The sequence below is a fragment of the Podarcis tiliguerta genome, assembly GCF_965153285.1.
Source record: "Podarcis tiliguerta genome assembly, chromosome: 5".
Classification (NCBI taxonomy): Eukaryota; Metazoa; Chordata; class Lepidosauria; order Squamata; family Lacertidae; genus Podarcis; species Podarcis tiliguerta.
The window spans coordinates 52,077,867-52,100,594 of NC_139538.1; the positions used below are offsets into that span (position 1 = coordinate 52,077,867).

At 39.1% G+C, this 22,728-nt stretch overlaps 1 protein-coding gene across 4 annotated transcripts; it reads right to left on the minus strand.

The window, feature by feature from the left end:
* Nucleotides 1–3,038: 3,038 nt before the first annotated feature.
* Nucleotides 3,039–22,728, minus strand: TIAL1 (TIA1 cytotoxic granule associated RNA binding protein like 1). Of its 4 annotated transcripts, none has more exons than XM_083441173.1 (14): nt 22,380–22,680; nt 16,783–16,850; nt 13,672–13,768; nt 10,457–10,606; nt 10,188–10,242; nt 9,578–9,665; nt 7,640–7,715; nt 6,861–6,969; nt 6,654–6,749; nt 6,485–6,569; nt 5,675–5,798; nt 5,226–5,365; nt 4,513–4,604; nt 3,039–4,133 (listed from the first exon to the last, which is right to left on the minus strand). In XM_083441173.1, the coding sequence occupies exons 3-14, from the start codon at nt 13,681–13,683 to the stop codon at nt 4,081–4,083; spliced, it is 1,080 nt and encodes a 359-aa protein (XP_083297299.1). In that variant the 5' UTR covers nt 13,684–13,768; nt 16,783–16,850; nt 22,380–22,680; the 3' UTR covers nt 3,039–4,080. The 4 variants fall into 4 exon arrangements, with proteins under 4 accessions (XP_083297299.1, XP_083297300.1, XP_083297297.1 ...); XM_083441174.1 differs by having other exon boundaries at nt 10,457–10,555; nt 22,380–22,672; XM_083441171.1 differs by lacking the exon at nt 16,783–16,850 and having other exon boundaries at nt 22,380–22,728.

Genomic DNA, 22,728 nt, shown 5'->3' on the forward strand with positions numbered 1-22,728 from the left:
AATCTTTAACCTGCATCCAAATGCCAACTTTGCCAGATTGCTTCAGTTGGGCATCCTTGCAATGACAAATATACTAGATCACGTTTTGGGCCCTGAAAGCAAAGTGGCCTCCCTCTATAAAGCTCAGTGTGTGTGACGGAGATATTCGTTCCCTCAGCTCCTGCTGCTCACAAGCATACTGTCCCATAACATTTAACGTGGAGTAATATCCAACAATTTATCTTTAAATTAGTGGCTCTAACAATATATTGTAGTAATGTGTTCCAGATTGTGAAATGCTTCCTAACTCTATCCCTACCAACTACAAGGCACAAATTATGCCCCTTTGTTTAGTTATCCGGTGAAATTGAAGTAATGTAACATAGCTGCTCTCTCACCTCAAGTTCAATAGAAGCCATAGTCTTTGGGTCTTAGTACTAAGTTATAGAACTTACCAATACTTATCCAAGGGTGCCTCCAGGCTGCCAGTATTCTGCAACTTTAAGCAATCACAACTTTAGAGTTTGCATGTTTAAGTGGATTAAAGTGTCCTAGCACAACCATCCCACTGGACTTTTTGCAGTTTTGAACGTGGCAGGAAAATGCAATTAAAAGCATGACACGAACTCTACAATTCTATGACAATGCCTGACAGGAAGGTGTGTAAACACCCCATAAGCAAATCAGGATGGATGATCAAATGACTGCCTTGTGAATCAATTAGAATGAATTATCCATAGACACCAGGCATAGACCAGTCACCGCATAAGCTTCGTGCAAGCAGATCAGGATGAATGCTGAATAAACAGGTTCTCTGTAGGAGCCCCATGGCAAATTAATACTCTGTCAGCTGCAATAATTTTGCTTTAAGTGCAAGGGATCAGATGGCAGCCTTTTTAGTTCTAGCAAGAAATTAGTTCTTCATAAATTGAGGAAGTAGTTCAGTATGGGATAAGCAAGAGCCTAGTTGCTGTTGTTATTTCCAAAAATAAACAATGCCGTTTCATTCCAGATCGCTCATTAAACATCACTTAGGGTTGTGCTTTTTTTGTATATATGTTTTTTGGACAGCTGTTTACAGATTAGACAGAATTTCCTTCAGTATTTTCCATGTTTCAAAAGCTATGCTGGATACTAAGTACCAAAGTTTAAGTGAGAAAATAGCAGTATAATCTATGCTTAAACAGAATTTCAGTCAATCTGCACAGATATAGACTCTTTAGAAGTTCATGGAACTATGAACATTTAATGTAGGCACAAAAATTAATGTACTAGAATACTTGAACAGACTTATCAGCTAAGTGGTGTTAAGTACCACAATTCAGAAGTTTTATCTGTTCTCCTGTATCTATGAAGATACATTTAAGAATTATTATTTTTTTCATTCTGTGCTAAGGCCTACAAACATGACCTACCTTCTGTATCAGACAGCCTTTTGCTGAGCGATCCAACATGGCAAGACCTTGAATTCCTCCCACGGTATGCATGGAAGCCCTACCTCAAGAATCAGGTTAAATGTGCAGCTTAGATTCTATCTCTTGAGCAAGGCTCTTATCTTAGGATAAAGCAGGGGTAGAGATCCTGTGTTGCCCTATACATGGACTACAACATCAGCCCTAGCCAGCATGACCAATGGCCAAGGATGATGGTAACAGTAGTCTAAACATCAGAAGAGGGACAGGATGAAAAACAATTGTTCTATTAAAAGAAAAAACAAAACACTTCCATTCTGTCTAACTAGTACTCCAGCGGAACATATTGATTACATTCATATTAGGCGCAAACACTAAGAATGCTACTAAAAATATATGTAGACTCCCAATACACTGGAAAGCGGTTCTGTACAGGCTACACTGTTATAGGGAAAACATAAGAATGCAGAATAAATCAGATTTTGCTTTATTGAAAAATTGTTGAAGGATGTTGATTAAAAACCTTGGCTCAGGTCATTGCATGCATGTGGGATAGCATCGTGCTCCTTTCATCAGGATTCCACATCCCAGTGGTGTGAGGTGGGCAGTGGTTGATCTCTGTAGGTTAGATTCCAATATAGTATAATGTAGCATCAAAACTTTTGGGTGCCAAAAAAAACCACTCAGCTGTGCTGGTGAAATATTTAAGAATGCAACCATTAGTGGTCAAAGAAGAAAACTCGCAAATTACATCTCTCTGGCCTAAAAAACCCCTTGAAGTATCTTGTGGCTGGAGTAAAATTGAAAATGATTTAGTTTTGAAGGAAAAAAAGTTTTCTATAAAAAAACTGTTCCACCTTGGTATGTTAATCTAGAACTTTTACTTTTAGTGGTTTCTGCATCTTCAATTCATTGCACTTGCTAAAAACTGCACGGTAAGGCCCTTAAGATAAGACCAAGTGAGGTATACTATTGAAACCAAATACAGACTTGGGAAACACATTTATGTAGCATGCATCACTCCTGAAAGACATTATATTTCATTACTTTTCTGATTACTGTTACATTCATGTTGTAAAACAGAACCAGAGGATAAAATTCCTTTGGGAAGCAGTTGCCGGTCCACGTACAGCATGGATTCAATGACGAACAAAATGTTATTTCGCAGGAGTAGCATTTTTTTTAAAAAAGTAATTCTATCTTCTTAGATTTTGTAGCCTGTAACAATAGAGTTTGTGCCCTATCTTCCCAGGTTTAACACAATTCAGAAATTCAGAACACCTGAAGAATATTTCAGATAAAGCACAGGGTTTAGAGATTCCCCTGCAAAAAGTCTCCTATTCAGTGTTATCCAAGTAACAAGACGAATGGTTTGCCCAGAAGAAAAAAACACTTAACAGTCTCAGAGAACACATGAAGCATTTTCAAATTGTTATAATCTGTAATGTGGGAATTTTGTCACAACCACTTCTTATTCAGGATTAGTATTTTTCTAGAATTGGTGTCTACTGAAACGCAAGTCTATTTTGTTTATTCATTGGAGTGGACTATATATCCAAGTGGAGTGCTTCAGTGCATTCAGAGATGAAACATCTGCACCCCCTAGCTGTAGTAGGTAACACACACAGTTATTGTATCTAACTTACATTCGTTTTCAACTCAAAATTTATTGAGGCAGTTGTGTCAAGTGTATCCACAAAATAAGTGAGAAATAACCCAAGTATACCTTTTGAACAACTTCATGATTTATCCCAGTAATACTCGGTGCACAAACAACCCAGCCTCTGTACAGGTTTGTCACATGCAAGCCACCCCAAAATACAAAACAAAAACAAAAAACCCCCAAAACATTTTAACTAAGAATAAGCCACAGCTCAGTATACTTGTTTCAACTGCATTTCTGTTAACCAAATGGCACATTGAGGAATTTCTAAAATAAGGTATTTTAACAATCTGGTTAAAAAAATTCTTGGGCTAAATATTTCTAGATTTAAAAAACATCCCCAATTTTTTTTTAACACTCAGTTACTATACAACTTATAGGAACCGTCAAGTAGGTATACAAGGTTGTCAACCAAAATATTTACATACTGAGTAACAGAAAGCAAAATAATTCAGGTTTCTAGTGACAAAAGGTATTGAAGAATTAAGGCTCTTTGTATAGTTATGTCACTTTACATAGTAGCCAACTTTGGAAGTGTCAGTCTTTCACATTCTTGTCAATCTACTGCAAATATAGCAGCAGAGCATATTAAGTATTATTTTGAATAATTACATTGCTACTTCTATCTCTGAGCATGCTTTTGCAACATTGCAGTTAGGTACAAACTTTTATGTAAAAGTACAAGTATGACTGCTTAAGCACCATACTTTGGAAAAAACTGCTTCCCCAAAATCAAATGCAATTTTTTTCACTTCAAGCAAACTAGATCTGGAAAGATTTAATATCCTCCTGAATGTGGTTAACAAGTGTTTGCTCAAGTATTGCAGATAGCACTGTTTTTCAGCAAAGACTGAAATATTTATACCAGACTTCAGTTTCTTCAAACATATGGAAAAAAATAATTTGTGGAAAAAATGCTATTTCCATGAGTATGTCTTCTGAATGATGGCTTTGTGGTTAATGAAGAAAACACTGTCTTCTTTGATGTAATGTTTGGTCCACAGCCAAAACGTCAGGATTTACTGTTCAACTAAAAGCATCTTTAATGTCATTTTTCTTAAAATCTGTGATGTAAAACACTGAAGACAAAAAAAATGGAATGGTAATCTAAGAATCAGGTTGTTAAATATTTCTTCCTAACATACCAACATTTGTAGTCAGAACTGTCTTTATTGACTTTATTTTAAATTTTGTACATAAAGAAAACATGTTCATATCCATCATGAACACAAAACTTAAAAAGGCATAACTAGAAGACATTTGTGTCCTTCACCAAAGCAAATGCTGTGCTAAAGGTTCCAAACATTTTCAATTTTCAAAATAAATATTCTCTCTCCTCCCTCCCCCTGCCAATGTCTATATTCCAGGCTTCAGAATAATCACTGGAAATTGAAACCTATCTTGAAATCACACTTCTAAACAGAGTCCCAGCTCACTGTGTTTGGTAACTTGCCATACCATATCCAGCCTGATTGGGTATTACAGGAGCTGCTTGTCCCTGGGCAGGCTGGGCACCAAATCCACTCATCCAGGCTGCAGATGGCGTTTGACTTGATTTTAAAATAAGAAAAGAAAAGAAAAAGGAATGAATTATTTACTGGGGGAAATCGGGCATGTTGTATTTTGCAACTATCAAATTCCAGAACTGAGAGATGCTAAAATGTTGTAACATGACTTGGGAATTCAAAAGATATTTTGGTTAAATCAATATAGTTTCTCTTTGTAAATAATGACATTTAAAAATACTGACTTTATTACTATGCATACATTCAGACCTAATGACAGCAAATAAAAAACAGTGAGTGTCAGGTTCGTTGTGTTCTCTTCCTACCTCCCGGTCCATAGATAAACTATAGTTTGAACAAACCAAAGTTCATTTTTTAAATGAAAATTGCAGGGTGTGTGAACCCAAGGCTCACAACTGCTGATTTACATAGAACAACAGTAGTTAGTACTGAAGACAAACACATCACCCTCATGTCCCCCATTTCATCAAGGTTGAAAATTAGCATTAATATAAAGTATGAGAGGTGAGTTTAGAGACAGTAGATTTCCTTCACCAAGAACAAAAGTGATGCTAAGTAAGGCACAGGCAAAGATTCCAGATCAGAGTTTAAACTGTCTTAGAAAAGTGTCTGCCAACAGTAATTTTAGTGAAACGAATTACTTACTCCACACCAAATCCCTGTTGATTCCACGCTTGTCCATACATTCCATAAGATGGCACTTGCCACCCATTGGCCACATACTGTCCATACTGCTGTGGATTCCCATACACTTGACTCCAATGTCCCCACTGACTGTAATCCACCTAGGGATTAAAAAAAGGATTAAGATTTAAATAAACTTGAAGCAACAGAGTGCACACTGAGTATATAAATAGAAACAGACTCCATCAACTAAAATTAGCAATTTAGTGGCAAGTAATTTAAGACCTATATACACATTCAGCAAACTGGGCAAAGTACACACACTGTGGGGCAGGTTAACTGCAATCTTCCACTTCGATAGGACAGTTTGCAAATGGTGCAGTCACCTCTAGATTTCATGCACTAACTTCAATCACTTAGAGAGATACATGCAGAGGCTGTAGGAAACACTATACAAACAATCCAATTACCTGTTGGAAGTTTTTACTTATATCTGGCGATTCTTTACCCCAATAGCATTTAACAACATGGCCTTCAATTGTAGTTCCATTTACTGAAACAATGGCATGTGCTGCACTTTCATGAGTTGAAAACCTATGAAACAAAACATGAAGTCAGATTTTACCAACATATGTACAGAAATGGTGCAGTTAACATATACTATTGTCTACAGAAGCATTCCCCAACCAGGTGCCCACCCATGTTTCAGACAACAGCTCCCAACCCATAAATTCCAGCTGAGCTGTGGCCTAAACTATATGGACACCAGGCCGGCAAAAGCTGCTCTGTATTTTGCTGCATGAAAGTGCAGAGAATGACATAGGAAGAAGAAACTTCTTTGCTTGCAAAAATGATAGCTATTAATACAGCATCAATGTACATTGTGCTTTATAAAACAAACACAAATAAATCAGGCATGCCCCTTTCCAGATGAACTTACTAACTTAAATTTCAACAGAAAATAAAAGTCCAATGGCAGAAAAGGCAGAACCTGGATCCTCAGCATTCAGGGATTTAGTGATTTAACTGTTCAAGAACCTCCAACATAGATGCCCTAAACTTTAAAAAAATACATGGAGAGCACCACCCACACCATTCAACATGTTATCACTTCTTTTGACAAAAACAAGTTACTTCTAAATGCAACTCCACGTCTTCTTTTAAAGGTTCAATTCTTCCTTTCTCTTTAAGGACAGTAGATTTTGGATAACATTTTCATGTTTTATTCTGTAAATAACTTGCTACTTTAAGACACAAATAAATAGTAATAATTGTCCTACCTCACAAATGAGTAGCCTTTTCCTGGAAAAGCTCTTGTTTCCATAATCTGTCCAAAAGGTGAAAATGTCTGTCTCATCAACTGATCTAAAGGTAGTAACATTTTCTGTTAGTAATTTTTATGATTAATGGCTTCAATAAATTTATTATAAAGAGAAATGCGATCCCTACCTGTTAATCCAGAGGCAATTCCTCCGCAGTAGACTGTACAGTTTTTAGGGCTTGACTGATTTACTACATCTTCAAATCTCAGTTGTTTTGTGTTATCTGAAAGACAAATGACACTTTAATTGCTTTTCAGTTATCTTTCCATTTCATAACAATGAAATGATTCACATTTACCAATACACCCCAGCTGACCTCCTTTTATTCACTTACTTTCTTGTGTACTTTTAGGGGCAGGTGGTTTCCGTGTTGCCCAGTTAGTTCTGATTTGTCGACCTCCTAACCACTGGCCACCCATATGCACAATTGCATTTTCTGCATCCTGACAAAGCAAAACAGATTCTGCTTTCAGAACCAAAACACCTGCAAATCTGAAACTTTGTACATATGTAGTCCAAGAAGCTCTGATTACTGAAAAAGTATTGTACAGGGGTGCTCTGTTGCTACTTAGCACACTTTTAAAAATCACTAGATACCAATGGAGAGATGCTTCGGTCTCTTTTACTGATAAGGGTATCAGAATTGCTAAATTGCTTCCTTAATAGACAGAGCATTCAAATTGGGCACACAGGTCCAAGCAAACATAAATTCCACTCATGAAAAGGAGCATTTCTGCCTCCACAGAACAGTATTCCTTATAGCAGAAGAAAGTTGGGCCATGTCTCTGTACAGTGGTACCTCTACTTACGTTCCCCTCTTGTTACGTATCCTCCAGGATACACACACAGCAAACCCGGAAGTATATTTCTGGGTTTCTCCCCGCGCACATGCGCAGTAGCGCTTTATCACACTGCGTTTGTGCGCAGAACATGCACCTCCGGTTGCAGAAACCTCGGGATCCGACTGGAGCTCCGGAATGGATCCCGTCCGCAACCAGAACTACCACTGTACTAGAATTAAAGGATTTGGAAAGTTGCCCTTCACATGCCTTTTTATATTAATACCTCAAACACATTCAGTGTCAACAAGTGGCAAAGTTTCTGATTGCTTACCAATTTATTATAAAACGATACAAAGCCATATCCTTTAGATTTTCCTGTTGCCATATCTTTAACTACCCGTGCATCCCTGGGAAGAGAAGCACAGTTATATGAGGAAAACATTAAATATTTTCAAAATAAAAACTAAAAGGAACCACACACACTGTATTGTGAGCATAATTTTCCCTATTATAAACTCAATAACCCCTATAACTATAACCATTCCTAAACTCTCCCTATTGCTTCTTTGCCTGTTAGAAAAAAAGCAGTAGGACAAAAAATAACATGTAATAAACATGCAACCTATCCATATAACCTGCACTTTCTACAACTATGTTCAGATTTGAAATTTTAAAAAAGGAACAAAGTTTCCTTTTCTAATACTCTATCTGCTAGGGTCCTCTTCACTGTTCTATAAATTACTCTAACATTTCTAACTATTTTTACCATGCATTTTCTAAATAAATGCCCTCTGCCTAGTGATATAAAATATGAAATATTAAAAAATTGAAAAAGAGGAAAAAAATAGGAATTAAAAGGCATACATGGCCTGTTAACAGATTTCTTTATTTTTCTTGGTCAATTCTCTACCATCATTTTGGAGTTTGGGCAGCTGTAAATTTTGAAAAATTGACATTTTCAGAAATTTAAGAAAGGAGAATAAAACTAACAACAATGCTAAGCACACCAGTACGAAAACAACAAATTTTACACATAAATTTTAGTGAGTAAGTTAAAATGATTGGAAATATAGAACTGCACTGAATATAGAATGTTAAAATGTAAATACTAAGATATGTATATATAAATAATGTATAATAAGAATAAATAGAAATGAGAAAAAAATCTACAACTGAGTTCCAGTGTGCACAGTTCCTTGCAGTTAGCTTCAAGATCCTGTCCATTCTTATGAGCAATTCTGCAAAATAATCAGAATGCTATTACTTTTAATTGTGACTTGGACTTAAGAAAAACTGCAGGTCTCAGGTATAAATAAAGATTGAGAAATAGCAACCTGTATTCAACCTTTTTTATATTTGCTCGCAAACAGTACTACTTACCACATTGAGATAAAAAGCAAAGTAAACAAAATAGACAAAATAAGATTTACGTTTCAATTGAAAATATGTACAGATTGTATATAGAAAAGATTGGTTTTTTAAGCAGAAATATATTCCTGTAAAGTAACACAAGATGTTCAAGTTTTGTTTTGGTGTTGTTAAAAGGACAAAGAAAACAATAGAAGAAAACCTCTGAAGAAACTAGATTATGCAACAAAAGAGACAGACATGCTATAGCACTTAACAGGTACGCTTGCAATGTTTAAAATGTTCAATTAAAAAACTATAGTTATTTGGAAATCTATTCCCAATTTCTACTGTCTAAAAATAAAAGGTTGTTTTAGAAGGGCACACTTGTGCACCACTACAAACAAAAGCTGCTAAACTTACCAAAACGTTTGGTTTAATTTCCAAATGCATGAACTCTAAATATAACACCACTACTTGTCAAAATGATAAATGTACACTAGATTTTATTGCTTTCTACACTACCTTATATAACTTGCCTGCAGTTCAACACTATCTACAAAATTATCAGATGAGTAAGAAACCTTGATGTATCTAACACACAACTTTATGTAAATTCCAAGAACCAAAACACAGTTTTCTTGCCAGCAATGTAACCCATTCACCACCAAACATACCAGGTGTTAAAAGCATGCAGCTTTCAATTGATTTGATGCAGAGACCTTGTTAATTTTTGTGGGGGGATAACTGAATGCAAAGAAACCCACAAGATCACTGTACCCCACCCACTGCCCATTATCAAGAAGACTTTAAAGAAACAATCCGAACAAAGTGAAAGACATTTAACTTGAAGAAGAAAATACAATCATGTATTATGACTTGTTCTGTATTAGTGAATTAAGATACAAACTAGGATACTTACGATATTTTACCAAAAGGAGCAAATGCTGACTTGATGTCTTCTGTTGTTATTTCTGGACTTAAATCTCCCACAAACACATGGAAGTGATCTGGAGGAAAGCAAAAACCAATTAAATATATTTCTCTTAACCAGCACTTTAGTTCTCAGTGTAGAAAGGGGTGCAATTCAAACAATCTTGTGTTTAAATTTCCAAGTCACATCTGCATTTAACTAGTAATTAAACTTGTTCAGCCAAAGAGTATCTATGGATATTATAAAACCGAAGTAATTCAGCTACTATACAAAATCAAATTGCAGTAAGTGCATGAGCTCAGCTCTACAGTCATACCTCGTGTTGCATTAGGTTCATGTTGCGTCTTTTCAGCTTGCGAACGCGGCAAACCCGGAAGTGTATACTTCCGGGTTTTGCCACGCGTGCACAGAAGTGTTCTGCGTGCTTTGCACAGGCACAAAAGCGCTCTATCGCATGCCGTGCTTGCGCAGAAGCACCAGTCTAGTTGTGGACTTTTCGGGGTGCCAACAGCACCCTGAAACGGATCGTGTCCGCAACTAGAGGTACCACTGTTCTTTAATAGTTGATTTTGGTAGAATTGTTACAAGCATTACTTACTTGATGTATCTTTTTTCTGGCTACTTGGTGTTGTTGCCCAGTTAACCTTTACTTCCTGAAAAAAAGAAAAATATCAGTACAAACATAATTTTAGAATAGATGCATAAATTCAATCAAGGTATAGTCATATTCTAATAATATCAACCAATGTTAATTTTCAAGGTACTTCTAAGAAAGAACATGGTCAAAAATGCTTGCCATGGATCATAAATTAACCTATTCATTTACTATGTGTCATTCTTTGTTTTCTTTTTTTTTTTGCAACGTACCTTTCCCAAAATTTTTCTCCCATTCATAGCAGCTAATGCAGCAGCTGCATCCCTGTGTTCATAAAATTCCACAAAGCAATAAGGGTCATTGCTTGTATGCTGCAAAACAGAAAATCCAACAGAAGAGTTGACCCTTCTGCTATCGGGTTGCTGAGAAGAAAATCCAGGAAAATATATTACTTAAAGCTAGAAAAGGAAGTATTACTACACACGCTTATAAAGTAACCTTAAGAATGGTTGTCCATTGTTTCACACTGTCAGTTTAAGATATAACATTCTGCTGTAACCCTGAACTAGACAGCAGTACATAACAATGCTGCATGACCAGAGCAGCACACACTGATTTCTCTTCCCAATGGATAGTACTGATAGCAGAAATATTCTTGATCATCTGCTGAGGGGGAGGGAGGCATAGCTGAATCAGTCACAGGCCATTAGTGCTGTCAAAACTGACACATCCAGCTATCTATGTGGTGGGCAAAAATGCAGCACCTATCCAACAGGACACTGAATGCACACAGTGTTTATCACATTTTTGCACACTTACAACTAGATCCAGAAAAAACCTGTGCATAAATGTCTGTTTTGGCATAAAGAATGCCTTTACTAGATTGGGCTATGCAGCCTTTACAGTTTGCTCATTCATTCACATAATCTTTAAAAACTGAATTCTCAGACATGATAGTTATGGAAGGAAAAAATTCTGCCTGATATCTGGGGTCAATTTCCTGTAGCTAGAGAGACAGAGTTGGTTATGCACATGTAGCACCTCAAGCACTGATAATTCCCAGGGTCCAGATTTTTTGGGGTGGATGAACAAATATTTGCAACTTTTACAAGGTAAGAGAACCAAGATACAGACTAGAAGTTTGAACTTTTGGGTCTTACAGCAAAATCTGCACATGGGGGGGGGGGGGGGACAACAACAACAACACCCAGCCACTCTAGGCAGCTTACAGTATATAAAAAACATAGTAAAATACAGTTGTACCTTGGATCCTGAAACCCCTAGAACTCGGACGTTTTGATTCCTGAACGCCGCAAGCCTGGAAGTGATTGTTCCAGTTTGCAAACGTTCTTTTGGAAACTGAACGTCCGTTGGGCTTCCACGGCTTCTGATTCCTGCAGCCAATCAGAAGCCGCAATTTGGTTTTTGAATGTTTTGGAAGTCAAATGGACTTCACACACACACATCATATATCTGCCACCACCAGAAGACGTAAAATTGTAGAAAAGAGAGACAACTGCCAGCAGTATGGCCCTTGCACCACTGCAGACTCCCTGTCATGCCTGCAGAGAGTTTTGTCAATGGAGATGTCCCCAACAATAGGAAATGTGTTATACCTCAGCCCCTGGAATTGACAATTAGAATACAGACAGAAGAAAGTAATTCCAAAATTTCTGCTTGGGGCTACTCCAACAAATGTAGGGCTCAAAAATAATGTCCACTCTGGGGAACAGTAAACTCACTGGCAGTGAGTAAGCTCACTGACACTGAATAACCAGACACACAATGGGACTAGCAAAAGTTGATCAAGACTAATTTTCATTTTATTATTTTCAATGAGATTTCAGTAATTTTTGCCGGATTATGTCCAGCGTAGTTTCAAGGTACTTATTAAAAGCAAACAATCTAGCAAGGGTTATTTGGGAAAACAATAAAATGATTCATCAAAATGTAAGGTATGTTGTGCCATGTCAAAAGCACAGTCTTTTCCTGAAGCTATGAAAGCCAGAAATGAGGGTGTAAAATAGGAATGACATGCAGCACCTATCTTTTCTGGGTCCGAAAAGAGCCTAACTTTGATTCCTCTTTATTTTCAAGTGGCCTTTTAGTGAAACAAGATAAATATCCAGCAGTGGTGAAAAGCACAGCAGGCAGCAAGAAAGATCAGCAGAGTATCTAGGACCAACAATGCATATTGTACTGTATATATGATATATATAGGTGTTTGCATGATAATGCTTTAAAATCCTGGACCTATTCTTTTTACAGCATCACTCAGGGAAGAGACATCTTGAACTTGCTCAGAGTCACACAATGAATCCCAGAACAGGCAAAGCTTAATATACTGCCTTTGTTTGTGAAGTTATGACTCTAACTGGAACATATTTTGATTATCCTGATGAAACAAGGATAGTAGTGATTATCAATATGGTACAAGAGATATCATGTATCTCAAGTACCGTATTTTTCGCCCTATAGGACACACTTTTTCCCCTCCAAAAATGAAGGGGAAATGTGTGTGCGTCCTGTGGGGCGAATGCAGGCTTTCACTGAAGCCTGGAGAGCGAGAGGCGTCAGTGCGCACTGACCCCTCTCGCTCTCCAGGCTTCAGGAAGCTATCCGCAAGCCTCGTGTGCCCGGCGGGAGGTCCCGCAGGGCACGCAAGGCTTGGGGTGGCAGCCTGCAGCAGGGGGCCAGCTGTGGAGCCCGCCCCCTGCTTCGGGCAGATGTCCGCAAGCCTCGCGCACCCAGCGGGAGGTCCCACAGGGCGCGCAAGTCTTGGGACGGCAGCCTGCAGCCCAAAGCAGGGGGCGAGCTGTGGAGCCCGCCCCCTGCTTCGGCCAGATGTCCCCCCCCAAAAAACTAGGTGCGTCCTATGGGGCGGTGCGTCCTATGGGGCGAAAAATACGGTATTTCAAATAAAAATGTTTAGCATACATACTTCAGATGCAACTATTATTGCATACAATAACTTACATCTGTTGTTTCCCCAGACCTGAGAATCATTTACCTAAATCCTTTAAGTTCCTTCTGTCAGAGCAATAACTGTATCATATTATGCAATTAAAGAAATCTTAGTTATTAACTGCATGTTTTAAATGATTAAAAATGAATTCATTTGCATACAATTGTTTCACAGGAAATAACATCCTATATAGTTTATAGATAATCTATATATATAAATAATCTATATAGTTATAGATAATCTATATAATGGACACCATTTTAAAAGAGGCATTTCCTCCTGAGCAGGAGAAAAGGGAAGATGATGCCTCTCTCTGCACTTTATGTACTAAAAATTTTAAAAAATAGTATTTTAAAGATGTAGTGCATGTTTAAAAGGCACATTTCAAAAGATTTTTTGATTCAATTAATCACTCACTAACTGCTGCAGCCCTAATAGAAATGTTTTAGGTAGCAGGATCAATAATTACTTGAATTTTAAAATGAAACAATACTGACATAGATTAGACTGAAAGAGTCTTACCTCTGTTATCATTTTACAGCTTTTGCAGGGTCCAATTTGGCTGAATAACTGAAGTATAAGTACTTCAGTCACATCTCTGGAAAGATTTCCTACATAGCTAGATAGACAAAAGAAAAGGTAATGTAAATCCCATCATTCATCTCAAAGGATAATCTGTGCAATTTATTGAAATATCAGCTATCAATTGTGTAAGCAGAAAATATAGCACCTGTTAATAAACTTTATGAACACACTATTAAATAGTCCACAGCTTTTAAAACTCTACTGTGTATTCATCAAATACTGGTAAGTACTAACAATGTTGTCATTGAAGTATCACAAGTATGCTGATCAGTTATGTTGCTTTTTGTTAGATAAACCCTAACCCAGAGTTGAGGAACCTGTGGCCCTCCAGATGATGATGGACTCCAACTCCAATCAACCACAGCCAGTATGGCCAATGGCCAGAGAGGTTGTGAGCTAGGGCTGAGTAACATCTGGCCAGATACATATTTCCCATGCCTGCCTTAATTCTTGTGGAGCACAGGAAAACTGGGCTACAGTTTCAGAGATGGGCATGTGCAGGAGTCATGGATGCTACCAGTACTTTCCTGAGTTTCTTTTTCAAAAGATACCTTCAAAAGATACCTCTACAACAAATGGACCTCTAAAGACCAAAATTCAAAATGTTTGGCATACGAATTTTAAAACAGAAATTAGTGCATGCCATTTTCATTTCAAAAAGTCCTTGCATGCATCAGAGTCTGTAAGTTTTTTTATTTAACCCAAGGAAATTTAAATAGTGTGCTGGTTCTGTATGGGTGCCTTCCAAGGGGTAAACATTACTCAGAAAAATCTGGATATAGTCCCATTGAAAATAATGAATATAGTTATGACTAAGATCTGCTCTAAGTAGGACTTAGGTGGATACAATCCTTCACTTCTGTTAGAAATAACTATACTTTCAGAGCAGGAAAGGGCTGACAATTTACAATCAAGCAATTCATATACTAAAATAAAACAGGTTTCTAAAAATAAATTTCAACTTCATTTGAGAGGCAATGTGGTATAATGCAGTGAGTGGTTGAAGCAGCCTTTCCCAATCTTGGATCCAAGTTAGATGACAATCTCCAGCATGGCTGAAGGACAGAGATGGTGGCAGTTGGGAGTCCAACAGCACCAAGGTCCAAGGTTTGGGAAGGCTGGGTTAAGTACTGACATAGGATCAAAGAGAGATTCAAATCCCCACGCAGCCATGAAGCTCAATGGGTGACTATGGGTAAGTCACCATATATCAACCTAAAGGATTCAGGGAGTGGGAACTATGTATGCTGCCTTGACATTCTTTGAGTAAAGGCGTGATGTAAAGAAATAATAAATGAAATGCTGCTAAGGGTTGAAAAGCCACACGCCATTTCCCAAGGGTAAAAAAGCTTTTTTCCATAACCACTGGCCATTAACGCAGCACTAAATAAGCTTATTCCAATGCTACCTGTATGCTACTATTGCTCCTAATAAAAATCCATAGTAATAAGTCAAATAGCTTTCTTAATACCACTTTGAATTTACTTATAAAGCAGCAATATCATAATATGCAATGCAGAATATTACTGCAGATATATCACTGGGGATCTCTTAGCCAAGGATAGGTGATCAGGAGTTGGCTTCTACCCTTCTCTAGAGCAACTTTCCACTCACACCCAACTTAAGATAAAGGTAAAGGTACCCCTGCCAGTCGTGTCCGACCCTAGGGTTGTGCGCCCATCTCACTTAAGAGGCCGGGGGCCAGCGCTGTCCGGAGACACTTCCAGGTCACGTGGCCAGCGTGACGAAGCTGCTCTGGCGAGCCAGCACCAGCGCAGCACACGGAAACATCGTTTACCTTCCCGCTATAAAGCGGTACCTATTTATCTACTTGCACTTTAGGGGTGCTTTCGAACTGCTAGGTGGGCAGGAGCTGGGACCGAAAGACGGGAGCTCACCCCGCCGCGGGGATTCGAACTGCCAACCATACGATTGGCAAGTCCTAGGCACTGAGGTTTTACCCACAGCGCCACCCGCGTCCCAACTTAATTGCCATTAAAACATACATCAGCACTAGTTATTGTTAGTGCTAACCACAAATAGAAGTTGAAAGGAGATTATGGATCCTGGCAAAACTGTGGGTAATGCTACTGAGGTGGTTAACACTGGTTTCAAATATATCTTAACCTCAATTAAAGCAGGAATAGAAAATGTGCTCTACATTGGGTAAGGAAGCCCACTCTCAAGCACTGAACTACAGTTCAGAGATCCCCTGAATTAGGTCTGCAGCAGGTGATAATAGCTGGATATCCTTTGCAACACCACAGGAAGTTCTATAACAGATGTGAGAAATCTTTGACACTTCAGATGTTATTGCACTACAACTCCCATCAGTCCCAGGAAGCATAGCCGGTGGCCAGGGGTTAAGGGAGTTGTATCTGGAGGGCCAAATGTTTCCCTGTTACTGTTCTGTAAGATAAATGCCACTGACTTAAATATAATTACAATATGATTTCAGTGACCAGCCTTGAGCAAATTACAATCAGCTGCGGGCCCGTCCCCCCTCAAGATTGGCCACTATTTGTAACACAGGGTCAGTAATACCAGCTCCCATCGTTCTTATGAAGTACCCTGAGAAATAGCAGAAACATTTTGATCATTTAGGAGGGAAAGCAATATATATGAAGTATTTACATATCTTCTCTGATACTTTTGAAAACTTTAAAAAAAAATCACGCACACAAGAAAGTGGAAGGCGTATGGAAAATGAACAGAAAAAGTAAGGAGGCTATTCAATGCAGACTAATTTGCAAACCTTACCCATGAATCACATATTGGCTTTTGAATGAATGCCTTCAACTGAGAAAAACAGTTGGTAACATGAAGCCAGCCTATAGAAGCTCAATATCAGTTTTGATTTTAAAATTTTTTTTTAAAGAATACATTTAACAACTGGTGAAATGTCTATTCTGAATGAATATTGTAATCTTAAGGAACACTGTAATAGAATATTTGAAGCACACTAAATATTTTTCAAGCCATTTCCTATAAGAATACACAATTAACTTGGCAAAACCATAAATAATGAAATAAAGGCATATACTATACCTCTATAGGCTGTCTCCCTAATTCATGAGACATCACTTATGCTGCATTGACAGGCATAGTATAGAAACCTAGATAGATAACAGGAGTAGTTTATATTCTGACATATATAGGTTCCAATACTAGGTACTGTTGCTGCATGTAAAACAAAACATTTATACATCCTCCATCTAGTAGAAGGGAAAAATAATTCAAACTACATAACTAACTAAGGCTACAATTCTATGCACAGTTACCTCACTTGGAAGTGAACAGTGTTAGGCTCAAACGCTGTACCTACATACCTCTATGTAACTGGCATAATAAATCTTGTGTACTAGTGGTACATGTTACTTGTTATACAAGTATACAATTTATAACCAGCAAAATGAAACCTAGATTATTCGTGTAATACAGTGTCCTCTACATCAGAAAACAAACAAGAATTTGTTGGTAAACAATGTGAAAATTACTAAGACGTTTAGGAAATGTTTCATTTGAAGAACAAGTTTACCATGTATAACAACAGCTAATAAATCTTAAAAGTGAAAGTCTGCACTCTGGACAGATTCCACGCTTTTGTTTTTTACTAGAACCCCAAGGTACACCAACCAGAACCTGGTTCAAAAAACATATGCCAGGATCCAGACTAGGGGCACAATCCAAACTCCCACCTCCTGCTGACAGGGCTTCACAGAGCAGTGGGGCTACTGCTGCACCTGAAAGCCCTGTCACTCATGACAGCTGCAGCGGAAGGAGGAGGGCAGAATGATCCAAAATTGATCGCTCCACCTGCTCCAGTCTACTGTAGTTATGTGGTCCAATGAGGTTATGAAATGACAATGAGACTGGCTCAGGGTGCTGGGTCAGTTCGGCTCCACCTCCATCCACAGAACATCATGCCAGTGAAAGGTACTGACAGTGGGCCTCCCAGCCAGCCACTCATTCAATGGAGGACCAGCTCAATCAGATGAGAGACATCTCTGCCTAATTCAAACTCACTCCAGGCCAGCAAACGAAACGTTTGAGTTGCTTTGTAAATTAGTTGAAAGTAGGTTCCATGGAAATCAATGGGACAAGTAAAACACGAATAAGTGGAATCACATTATTGCTATGGGAGCTTAAAGTCAACCAATTTAGTCTGGATCAAATTCATTAACTTAAAATTAAAGAATTCAGAGTACAGTAATTTCTTTTGAGTACTAGAATGGGACATAATTCACAATCCTTCAAAATAAAAATCCACTTCTGGTTATCCAAGGCCTTTTTCATTTCAACAGAGAAGAGGGGTCCTTTTGTTGTTGCTATTGTTAAAAACCCCGGGAAAGCTAGAAATCCTTGCCAATCCACTGCAAATCAGCCAGAGATCTACCAGCAGATGTAGCTCCACCTCCTGCCTACCCTGGTCAGTACTATCTTACCAATGGGAAATTACACAAATTGAAAATAAATTTTAAAACTAAATTAGGAAACACAAAAAAGAATTCACCTGCTCTCATCTCAATGTCATGCTGATATTATCCCAGCTCCAAGAAGGGGGGTGATTAGCCCATGGTTCCCCAGATGTTGTTGAATTTGCCATGATGACTGGAGCGGATCGGGCCAACAACATCTGGGGGCCCACAAGTTATCTACCCTGGCCCTAGAACCTCTTTCATGCCTCCTGCTGTCATGTAATGGACAGCTCTTAAAGATCTTACTTTTATTTGATTTACTGAATGACTTCTTGTTCTCTACTGGCACCTTTGACATTATGCATCTTGGACCCTTGTGTGCCCCTTGTTGTGGCAAGAAATCCCTGCCTAGATTATATGAGCCACTACATTTAAAGTGTTTATTAACTTTTTGGTCCAGTATTGTTAGGAACTGACTCCATGACTTGTATGTAGTCATGAAGGAATGTTAGGAATTGCACCTTTCTTTAAACTTGTGTCCCCAGATGTTGCTCAACTACAGCTCCTAACATTCCTGACCATCAGCAAAGCTGGGTGGGGAGAACAGGACTTGCAATCCAACAACATCTGGAGACCGGAGGTTGAAGAACTCTGGATTACCTGACCCTAGGACATTCAAGCTTTGTAGGTTTTACACAGAAGTGTCCTAAGCACAAGGTTGTCTCTAAGACAACCAAATATTAAATGGCAGTTTTCTATTTTAAATAACTTTTTGTAAAAGATGACAAGACATTTCAATACATCTTTCACAGGCATAAATCTTTTAGGCACCCACAGAACCAGATGCTTGATATTTTTCCAGCCCTGTTTCTCAGAAATTTTGATCCATCGGAAATTCTCCCTTACAGGGCAAAAAAAGATCAATGATTCATCTACAAGCATTGCAAAGTAAATTAATGGCTTGCAAAAGTATAGCTCAGAGCATAACTATTATAGTTCATGAATTCTTTCAGAGCAGTTGACAAAAACTGTGCCAATTTTTAAATACAAAAGAACTCATTCATATTGCATTCCCCCCCCCCTCTTATATCACATACGGAAATCCTAACTTTCTAGCAGAATGGAATTTGAACACAGTGCATACACCATCTATCCATCCATCTATCTATCTATCTATCTATCTATCACAATTCTGCAAGGCTGTTGAATTAGGACTGGTAGCCATTATAGTGTTCCGTGAAACAGTACAAGGATGGCTGCACATTTTCTCTCTACTTAAGGCCAGAAGACAGAATGTGAGCCAAAGGCAGGCAGCTAACATAGCGTTGTACTCCAGTTTCTTAAGAAAGGAAACAGTGCAAAACTTTGGCAGCTGTGCACATATTCTTTTGGCACAGAAAACAGAGCAAACTGGTAAGACTTTATAGTGCTGATCCAGGTTTCCAAGAAGTATGGCAGCTACAAGAGGGGAGAGTGAATAAGTACCTCTGTATGCTTTCTAACAATGTGCAGTTTAAAAATGCTTTACTCAGAAGTAAATTCCACTGAATTCAGTGAAACTTAAATTCAAGTAAGTTCAAAGGATGAAGATAACACCAACTGCAGTTGGGTTCTGGGTACTTTTCCACCTCTGATTTCCAGCTTTTCAATCTATTAGAAATACTCCTGCACGGGTGGGTGGGTGGATCAATTATATCACTGGGAGTCCTGCAAAGCAAATTTGGTAAAATCTGACATAAATTTAGTTTTGCCAAACTTCTTGCTTGTTCTCATTGATAAAAACTTGATTAACTTGTAGCCAAGAAGAGAAAAATACCAAGCATCTGGTTATGCTCTAGTCTCACAAGCATGTGTGCACACAATCCTCTAGCATACAAAACCTTTTAATACTGACACTTCAAATGTTTATTCAACTTTTTTAAAAAAAGATAACGCAGTGGACATTTGTCAGCTGCATGCTAGTTATATTTAGTATCCCACCACCCTGGCACATCCTGTCATTTTCTCTCTTCCACTATGCACAAAAGTGACATTCTGAACTCAGGCTCTCAAGTCAGTTAAGACAGTTTCCTAAAGATTCAGAGTAACCAGAGTTGGTTTCAAGCATGCAATCAGAGTGGAGACAAAGTGGCCAAGTAAATAATGTTTGATTGACTTCTTAACTTTTGTGGACTGGGAAAAGGATGGGAAGGCAGACATGCAAAAACTGTTCTGAATGAACCACAGGAGCTGAGTCATGATTTCCATACAGAAAGATTATACTCCCAACTACAATCTGTTTAATTACAAAGAACATTTTGAAGCTAGCTTCAAAATCAGTATAGTACAAGAGAGCTAGGTATATACTACAAAAGCTGTCTTCCACTTTCAAGGATATGGTCCAGGATAGAAGTGATGAACATGTAAACACACTTGTACAATGTAAGATATGATCACAATCCTGAGGAACTCCAAACTTTAAAAAATATATACTTTCCCAGTGACCATGGTAGAAAGTTGTTTTAAAATATTAGAGGGGAAAATGCTAAATGATTAGAGTAAGATTGCAAATTAGGTTTTTATTTTATCTTGTGAACTGCCCTGAGATCTTGTGATATTTTTAAAAATAAATAAATAAAAGGTTGTCCATTATCTTCAATTTTTACTGCATAAAGCATCCAACATTTTTTCAAGAGCAACTAAATTTTTTACATTAGAGGATAACAACAATGTTCTCTATTTCCACAAGTATGTTCAACAGTCAGATACAAGTTATGTATACTGTAAGTCTGCTTATTTGTATTTACTTGCTTCCTTCCCCTACAACATGATGCTTCCAACATGGCTAACAGCACTAAACTTGCTAGCTCCCGAGCTTACTACCTCAAAATTTAAGTAGCACTGAACAAACGGCTTCTGCTTCATCAGTAGTTTCTTAAAATGTTTTAAGTATGTTTACATGCATTAGACAAAGAAGTGGTGACCTCATTTATACACTGATTGCTCAAGAAGCCCCACTACCAATGTTGCCTGGTTATCACATTTTTCTCTCCTCTCACACTTCAGAGGTGGGATATGAGAGCTAAAACAAAAATCATTTACTTGATCACAATCAAAATACAGCAAGCATTTTGTTTAGAACAATTATTCTGCAAAAAGGAGGAAAAGAGGGGTTTGGCTTGCAATATGCCTTCTAGTACAGTGAGCATATGGTTCATAAGACGCATTCTCTGTTTCACGAATACAAAAAGAACCTTATATTTCATGGAACATAATTTTTTATCCCTCACTCAGGTTTTTGAATCATAAAGACATCCCTTTCACTTGACTATTTAGCTTTAGTCTCTTGAATTCAGAATGCTGCCCCCGCAATGTTTTCTCCAATATATGCATCAGGTCTCCGGAGGATCTGATTACCCATATCTTCATCCACACCTCTCTACCTACTGACCTTTCTCCCCTTCTTGTTTTACTGGCCACGATTTCCGACACGGAAGCCTCCCTGACCCAAGCCTCCCACCCCCCACATGCCTCAGAGAACTCCAAACTCAACATATGTTAAACCCAGCCTGTTGACACGATTACAACAGCCCTAGTGTTCAGGATCCCACAGAAGAGCCTCGCGCCTCGTGGAGAGTGAGAGGTTTTGCTCTGTTCCGAATTACATCCTCTCCTAATTCCCTTTTGGCGAGAAGAGAATGCTTGACCCCTTGGCAGGAGGGCCCAGGACCCACATCCACGTAGGACTGACGTTTCCCTGACAAGGGACCAAGGGCCTATGAGTTATGGAGCTACAGAACGGAAAACGTTTCCCAAATGTAGAGTGGGTTTTCTGGATCCCAAAACCTTCCCGAGGTGGGGAAAAGGATCCCCAGCCCCACAATTCCTGGCATGTCGCAAAGAAAACCATTTTGGGTTGTAGCTCTGGCTCCAATGAACTGTCTTTCCCCTCAACAACATGCTTGGCTTTTCCCCCCACCCCCAAATCCCCCTTTGGCTGAGGCATACCAAGCCCTTCCCCATTAAAGGGATCTACTCGATCACCTCGTAATTGCCTACCATTCCCTCCCCCCCCCCGACCCGCTCGTTGCCACGACTCCCCTCTTCCTCGACCCTTTTCGGTCCCTCAAGAGGCGCCACCCCGCGCACGTTCCCGCCTGTCAGAGCCCTCCACCTCCACCCCCAGCTCGCCCCCGGTCTGCCCACCTGCGCCCAGGTGCTCAACCCACCCACCCCAACCCCACTCACAGTGTCTTGGGCTGCCCGTCGTCTTCCATCGCGGCGAAGGAGGGCCGCTCGCAGACGGACCCAGGACACCGCGCGGAGGGGGGAGGGGACTACCGGTAGGCTCCGACAACCGGGAAGGAGGGGTGGGGTGTTGGGGGGTGTTGTAAAGAAACGCGAGAGCTCCGCGGCCCCTCGTTTCACGTCCAGGCCCCCGGCAGAAGCAAAAGACTAAGACCGAGAGAAGGCGGGGGGGTGGGGGAAGAGGAGGAACCAGAAATCCACAAAATGGCCGCAGCCGCCAACCACTCAGGAAGCGGCGTAACACGCAGGCGCAGCAAAAACACCTCTCCGGCTTAGCTTTTCCCCCTCA